Source organism: Ovis aries, chromosome 19 (genome assembly GCF_016772045.2).
Source record: "Ovis aries strain OAR_USU_Benz2616 breed Rambouillet chromosome 19, ARS-UI_Ramb_v3.0, whole genome shotgun sequence".
Classification (NCBI taxonomy): Eukaryota; Metazoa; Chordata; class Mammalia; order Artiodactyla; family Bovidae; genus Ovis; species Ovis aries.
In genome coordinates, this window is record NC_056072.1 from 39042804 (window position 1) to 39050730 (window position 7927).

The 7927-nt window shown below is 55.9% G+C and overlaps 1 protein-coding gene across 1 annotated transcript; it reads left to right on the top strand.

The window, feature by feature from the left end:
- Window positions 1-260: 260 nt before the first annotated feature.
- Window positions 261-6565, top strand: FEZF2 (FEZ family zinc finger 2). Its single transcript, XM_004018621.6, has 6 exons — window positions 261-462; window positions 1658-2882; window positions 3247-4156; window positions 4507-4641; window positions 4844-4976; window positions 5864-6565. Exons 3-6 carry the CDS (start codon window positions 3305-3307, stop codon window positions 6121-6123), a joined length of 1380 nt encoding a protein of 459 aa, XP_004018670.3. The 5' UTR covers window positions 261-462; window positions 1658-2882; window positions 3247-3304; the 3' UTR covers window positions 6124-6565.
- Window positions 6566-7927: the final 1362 nt, after the last annotated feature.

Consider the following 7927-nt stretch of genomic DNA (forward strand, 5'->3'; position numbering starts at 1 on the left):
GCAAGGTGTAAAATAGTTTCCAACCCTCCACTTCAATATAATCTGCAGGCAGGGAAGGAGAAGTTTGTGGAAGCTAATTAAATACTTTCATAAAAGCCAGTGTATTCACCCAACATTTGGAAAGAGAGGCACATTAGGGGCAACTTGTTTTTACCCAAATGTTTTCTTTCTGTGGAGGTAGCACTCCTTTGTGATGCTGGGGAGAGAGAGAGGGCTTCTGCAGCTACGAAAAGCACTAGGGATGGCAAGGCAGGTTCATGGGAAGTCTTTGGAAGCCTTTCAGCCTGATGGAGCTTTCAGACCAGCAGATCTTTCGAGCTGCTGCGGAGATCAACAATTACCCAAACTGGAAAGGGGGTTGGGGTGCAAATGCTGATGGCTGAACAGGATCCACAGGAAAGTCGGAATAGAAATGCAGGTTATGAGACCTTCGGGTGTTATTGATACTGTTTCAATTTCAGGGTGAGTTTTTGATTTGTTTCCTGCTTGGTGGTGGGGTGGGGTAGGGGGTAGTTTATCTGTCTTGTTTTTACCTTAACACAGGGATGGGGGCATACTGAGTCTGGAATTCTGCCTCTCAGAACATCTAAATTAAATGGGGTATATGGAAATGTTCTCTTCCAGAGGAGTTAGCCTCTTTCTAGCTTTGAAATTTGGAAGTTGGGGGTGGCGGGGTTGGAATGCTGGATAACAGATTTAAGACTGCTGAATTTAGGGGTAGTTTCCAGGCTTGGCAGGGTGGAAGAATTAAACCACGGCTGTGGCCATCCAGGGCACTTTCCCCCGGAGACGTTTCTCTCTGCTCCCTCTCCTAGCGTTCCAAGTACACTTTTCCTTTTCTTTACCTGCCACATCCATATCGTGTCTGCAGTTACACGTCAGAGGGGGAGTGGGTAGAAAAGAGAAATTCCAAAGGGGAGAAAGGAGTGGTTTGCCTGAATTTAAAACTAGACCTTTCCTGTCTCTTTCCCCTGCTGGTTTTCCTGGGATGTTTTGCATGAGAGAGGCCTGGGATGGGGCACTCAACTGAGAAGGGAGAGGGTTTTCTTCCCACCAGCACTTTCTGGAGCTCCACAAGATCTTACACCTTTGGAGAGAGAATTCACTATCAAACCCTCAGCCCTGTTTGCTCATATTATACCAACCATAATCCTCTGAAACTGTAGTTGCTGCTACAAAGCTCCTGGTCTTGCAAAAGCCGGCAGGCAAGATATAATTGTCCAGCAAACAAAACCCTCCAAAAGTTTTTTTCTTTAACCCCAGAATCTCCCTTCTCCTTTCCTAAACCTAATTCTCTCCCTCGCTCTCTTGCTAGCCGCTGTCCCCCTCCCCATTAGAACCCTCAACCTCGATCACTTTTGTTGTCGCCAAGAGCACCCGGCCTGTTGAAAGTGCTGGAGCGTCTTTGAGCAGTTTGTTGTGATACGCAGGTGGAATGGTCTGCAAACAGATGAATTCAGCCCCTCCAAACCGAGCGCGGAGTGCGCTGCTTTTGTGGCGAGGCACAAAACGCTGAATTCCTCCGAACTTACTTGGGGCCTGTCTAGAAAAGGGCCTTTTCTTCCCTCTGCGTGTACCTCTGGCCACACTAAGTCTCTGCCCGCCCCCCTTCAGTCCTCCTCCCTCTCCCCTCTGATAATCCTTCTCTTTATTTTAGAAAAACACAAAACCCGGTTCCACGCGGTGCTTTAGTGGCTAAAAGTGAAAGAGCTGCCTTGGCAGAATTCAGCTCTATGAATCACTTCGGAAAATTGGTTCGACTGAATGGCCTTAGGAGGAAAAACGTTTTAATAGGATCCAGGGGAGGTTCTGCTGTTTCAATCTGCTCCTTAAACAGGTGGAGATTGGACCGTCTCAATTATACAAACAGTAAGTACCCGTCAGCGGGGAGACCTGCCCTCGGAATCCTCCTCGCTCACAGCCCTGAACCGGCAGCGGAGTTGGGCTTTGCCTCAGAAACCCGATCACAAATCAGCGATCCCTATCAATCAAGCTCTCAAACAGCCCTCCCGCTCAGGGTGCAGCCTCCCTCAGCCGCAGGCGGAGAGCGAGTCGGAGAGGGGGACGCGCACCCTCCAGGCGCCAAAACCCCCAGGATCTGGGCTCGCGGCCTTGCTCCTACGGACGCTACGGGGTCGTCCTTTGGCTGCGGGAACTCTCTCCCGACCTCCGACGCCAGCCAAGGCGAGCTGGTTGTTTTTGCATAAATTAATATTTCCCCATTAACAAGTTCCCCCCTCCAAACGCGGCGCCCGCGTCCCTGCGCCACATCCTAATGAGGTAATTATCATTTGCGCGTGTTCGGGGCTGGCGCCGGCTCCGTGGGTAAATGGCAGTTTATTAGCACGATGCCCAGCGCGGCTGCAGAGGGCTAAGGGATACTTCGGTGACTAGACGGACACCCAGGGGCCCTTTGAGGCGGCGCGCCCGGGACCCCGTGCCCTCTCCACGTCCCCCAAACCTATAGGCCCCCAAAGTTGTGAATCACGCACGGAACTCTGCCTGGGTTTGGGCTCCCCCCCCTTTTTTTTTTCCACCGGCAAAACCATCACGATTCCTCCCCCTCCCCCTCCCGTCTCTTCCCTCCTTCCCGATTCGCGAACCGCTCGCACTTTCTCGAGGGGAGCGCGGGCGCCAGTTGCCTCCTTTTAAAGTTTGAGGGGCGGTGGCGGCGGCGGCCGGCAGGCGCGGTGGAACACAGGGGCCGCTACAGGAGCCGCGCCGCCGCCCATGTCATTCCACTTCAAGTGACTTCATGTGATGTCAGCTGAATGTAAAAGACAGTGATCTCACGCGGAGGGGAAGATGTTTGCCATCAAAATGTGACAGAGGAGACAGGCTGCATGGCTCGGACCGCATCTCCTTGGCGGTGGGGGAAAGAGGTAAATGCGAGGTGGCTCTCCCGGTCCTCTTTAACTTTGCCCCTTCACTGTCTAGCTCCCAGCACGCGTGGCGGAGGCCGGGGTCCAGGGAGCGGCTCAGGGGGGTTAATTTGAGGCTCTTTTCTTTCTTTCTTTTTCTCCCTCTCTCTTCCTCCTCTGTAAACCCTCCCCCCCTTTCCCCCCTTTCAAAGTCCCGGGGCAGGGGCTGGTGGGTTCCTTTGCGCGGCGGGTTAATGGGCGGTAATTTGGTACCCTTGGGTGCACTTTGTTCTGCCCCTGTTCATTTGAATGCAAATGGGTGACCTGGACCCGACAAGGTGCTTATTAAATTGCGGTTTCCCTCCCTGCCTTTTCCGGAATGCAGACTTAGAGGAGAGAGGCTGCGCCCTGGCCCAGTCCGGTACGACTCGGCTCGGCGCGCCATGGCAAGCTCGGCTTCCCTGGAGACCATGGTGCCCCCGGCCTGCCCGCGCGCAGGAGCGTCGCCGGCCACTTCCAAGACTCTGGCCTTTTCCATCGAGCGCATCATGGCTAAGACGTCGGAGCCCCGCGCGCCCTTTGAGCCCCGGCCGGGGGCACTGGACGCGGATAGCGGCCAGGGCAAGAAATTGCTCAACCTCTGCTCGCCGCTGCCCTGTATGATCCCCCTCCAGCCCCTAGGCTACGAGGTGCCGTCCAAGACGCTGCTCAGTTACTCTGAGCTCTGGAAAAGCAGCCTCCGGGCGGGCGGCAGCGGCGGCGGCGGAGGAGGAGGTGGAGGCGGCGGTGGGGGGGCCCCGGTGTGCGGCGCCAGCGGCTTGTGCAAAACCAACTGTGGCGTGTGCTGCAAGGCCGAGCTGGGCCTGGTACCGTCGGCGCTGCCCGCGGGCAGGGTCATCAAGCCGCAGGTCATCAACCAGGCGGTGGGGCTTCCGGCCAGCGGCTCGCTCTACTACTTCAACTACCTGGACTCCGCCACGTACCCGCCGTCTGAGCTCCTTGGCGGCCACCTCTTCCCGTCCGGTCTCCTCAACACACAGACCCCCGCTGCTCTGGCTGCGCACCCCAAGCTCTTTCTGCTGGAGAACGCCAAGTTGGCCGGCCTGACCGCGGACAAGTTTGCCCATCCAGCCCCCTACGCTCATAAGGAGCGCTTGCCTGCGCCGCTGGAGCAGGTGCTGAAGGAGAACTCGGGCCTGACTGCTGAACGCGGCGGAGTCAAGGGCCACAGCAAGCTGCCCGGGGGCTCAGCAGACGGCAAGCCTAAAAACTTCACCTGCGAGGTGTGCGGAAAGGTGAGGCTCGGGGTCCTCGGAGCCTGGGAGGGGTGAGCAGCTGCTTCCTTGAGGGGCAGCCTGGACGGCCCCTTTCTCAAATTTGGGAGCTCCCTAGTAGCTGTCTACTCGAATTGAGGGCACAGTTGGGCCTCAGTTTCCTTTTCTGTAAAATGGGGATGCCTTTGTCAGCTGCCTCACAGGACTGGCACGAACAGTGGATTCGGCAGCTCTTTACAAAAGGAAAAGGGCTCTGGTTTCTGAAGGGGATATTGGTTGGGGGAGGTGGTCTCTGCGCGACAGCACCCCCTCAACCCTGCCCAGGCGGACTCGGACAGACAGCCACAAGGCCCCCTTGTGTGCTTCTATAGGTGTTTAACGCTCACTATAACCTCACCCGCCACATGCCAGTCCACACCGGAGCCAGACCGTTCGTGTGCAAAGTCTGTGGCAAAGGCTTCCGCCAGGCCAGCACGCTCTGCAGACACAAAATTATCCACACCCAGGTACGTGGGCCCCGGGTGTGGCCCAACCCGTACCCAACACCCGGAACTAAGTGATGGGGATGGGGAGAGAATGACCAAGGGTTCCCCTTATAACCTCCACCAGAGGCCCCTGTCCCTTCGGTGTGCCCCTTCCAGGTGCCCCCCAAGGTGGCTTCTCCTGGCCGGGGCCTCAGCCTCATGATACGCACGCCCTTCTCCGCAGGAAAAGCCGCATAAATGCAACCAGTGCGGCAAAGCCTTCAACCGCAGCTCCACGCTCAACACACACATTCGCATCCACGCGGGCTACAAGCCCTTCGTCTGTGAATTTTGCGGCAAAGGCTTTCACCAAAAAGGTAACGTGCGGGGCGAGGCCCTCTCCTCACCTCCCCTTGGGTCTCGGCAGGTCATCGCTAGCGGGAAGGCAAAGAAGGATCTGGAGAGAGAGCAGAGAGCGCGCGAGGGCCGCGGGCTCAGGCGCAGCATTTCTTTGGAATCGGGTTGTACGGGGTTTCGGTGGAAGCTCTCCGGGTTGGATTAGTAGAGCTCGCTGGACTCAAGCTGGTTGCGCGGGGAGACTGTGAATTTGGGAGATGGGAAGAAGGAAAGGGGTATAGGGAAAGGAAGTTGGAGAAAGACAAGGTATCGCCCTATGGCGGAAGCATCCCTTTGTAGCCGGGATTCTTTTGAAAATGGAGAAAAAAAAAATTTTGAGGCGTAATCCACCTCCTGGGAACAATTTAGAATGGGGGAAACCGCTACTGTCTCCAGCATTCCGCTTGGATTTTCCCAGGCACGTTCGGATCTCCAAATGGTAGTTAGGGGACAACAGGGAGTAACTTTAAAAATAATAAGAAGAAAATAATAATAATAGGGGACGAAGCCCGGGTTCATGCGAATTTCTTCGAGCGAGGCGGCGGCCCGGACAAGGGCCCCATGCGTCTCTCTGGGCAGCACAAAAGTTTCCGGGCCGGCGGAGCTCAGCGGGAGGGATGCTGCGCGGGCCTCAGGCCCCGGCGGGGCTGGGACGCGGGGCGGCTACGCGGGACTCGGCCCTGCATCCTATAGTGAGAGCCCGGGGCTTGACGCGTACGAAGTTTGACAACTTCTTCACTCGGAGAGGTCGCGCCTGCCTAGCCAAGCGTCGCCTTCTTTACGCGGGCACCTGAGCCAACCCCGGGACACCCGGCCCCTCCCCGTCCCACTTTATCCCCCCCCCCTTTTTGTTTTTGGTCTCCTGTAGGGAACTACAAGAATCACAAGCTGACCCACAGCGGCGAGAAGCAGTACAAATGTACCATTTGCAACAAGGCCTTCCACCAGGTCTATAACCTGACCTTCCACATGCACACCCACAACGACAAGAAGCCTTTCACGTGCGCCACTTGCGGCAAAGGGTTTTGCAGAAACTTTGACTTAAAGAAACACGTGCGCAAACTCCACGACAGCGTGGGCCCCACCGCCCCCTCCACAAAGGACCTGACTCGGACAGTGCAGAGCTGAGAGCTCCTGCCTCACCCTCCCTTCCAGTCCTATCCAACCCCCAAACAGATCACACGTATAAACTTTCTAAAATTAAGAGAAAGGAGAGAGAGAGAGAGAGAGAGAGAGAAAAGAGCTATAGCAGAAAGGCTAAAATCTATTTATCGAAACCAGCATATTTTTGGAAAGCTAAACGTTTCCTCGATGACTGGCAGCAAACGCCTGGCTCCCCACCTTTGTATATTCGGGAAACTTATTTAAACCCAGCGCGCCGAAACGTATTTAATTCCAGGCCTCGGCTTCTGGCTTCTCCTACGGCGGCAGCGGGTTTTAACCCCAGCCTGTCACGTGAACGTCCCGGAAGAGCGCGGCGCCCCCAGCCATCTTTATACAGCCATGTAAATTCTCCTGTACACACGAACACGGAATATATACATATATAACTCAATAAACAGAATCCTTAGTGCGTCTTTTCTTTTACCCCCTCTCCCCTCGCCGCAAATCAGCTCAGCAACCCTAAAGAATGAAAAAGAAATAGGCATTTTAAGCATTTCTCGGCCGCCCACATGCGACGTTTTCTGAGGGCACTGGAACCAGGGTGAGGCCAGATCGGTCCTCCTGCCACGCTAATGTGTTCAGATCCCCCCAGGAATCAAGGATGCAAAGGCCTACAACGGGCCTCACGTTGTACCAAGTTTTTGTTTGCTAACTGTTCTGACCAAGGGATTCTGGGTGTTGCCATATTTGGGTGAGTTTTTTTTAAAAAGAAGGGATTAAAAGTGGCTAGGTGTTGGAGAGCAGGTTTGGGGTGCGTGTCCTAGAGCAAAGAGCCGTGCCACAGTGGGGTAAATGGCGTGGGCACTGCCGCGCCGGGCGCTTCTAGGCACACCCTCTTGTCTGGGTGGTTTAAAGGGAGCCACTCTTCCACTCAATCATTCCTGGTGGCGAGAACTGGGGGCCAAGTGTCCCAGCCCATCCGGAGCTTTGAGGCTCCGCGGCCCTCGCTGTAGTCTGGGGCCGGCCCCCGGGTGCGGTGCGCCCTGCCGCGGGAGGGCGCACCCGGGATCCCGCGGCTCGCAGCCGCCGCCGCCGCCGCCCCCAGCGTCCTGATTACCGCGCAGTTAGCCCATTTCCTGAATAGCTATCTCCGCCGCCGAGCACGCTGATGAAATGATCTCACGCTTGCTTTCTAAGTAATGACCCAAATTAAGAGAGAAAACAGAGACCCTTCAAACAGCATTACATTAATCATCTAATCATTCCCAGGAGGGGGCCGGCCGCCGCCGCCCCGTTTGATCCGAATCTGGATAATCAAGAGCTCGGATTACTGGCTTGGCGCGCCGGGCCTTCTCCTCCCGCCCCTAATATTCGCACCGCGATTCAGCCCACGTTTTCTGGAACAATGTTCCCCAGCGCCAGAAGGAAATGTGGCTCGGGGCCGGGGAGTGGGCTTCCACGCAGCCTCGCCACTGCAAGGGCTAGGGCGGCGGCGTCTGGGCGCTGATCCCACGCGGATTCCCACTGCAGGTGGAGGGTATTTGGAGGGAAAGATGGTTGATGCAAAAAGAAACTCCCAAGTAAGTCTGAAAGTGACTTGAGTGGGGATTATCCCAGAGCCCGGTATACAGTAGGCGCTTAGCGCTGTTTGCGCCAGGGACTCTCACAATCAAAGAAGCTCACATTGCCGGAGCGCTTGCTCCACGCCACTCAAACCATATTCTTTCGAACGTTCACAACCCGCAAGCTGGGGGGTGATTATTCTCACCCTGTGGAAGGACGGACAAATTGAGGCAGAGATCAAAACTAAATGACCTGCCTAGGGTCC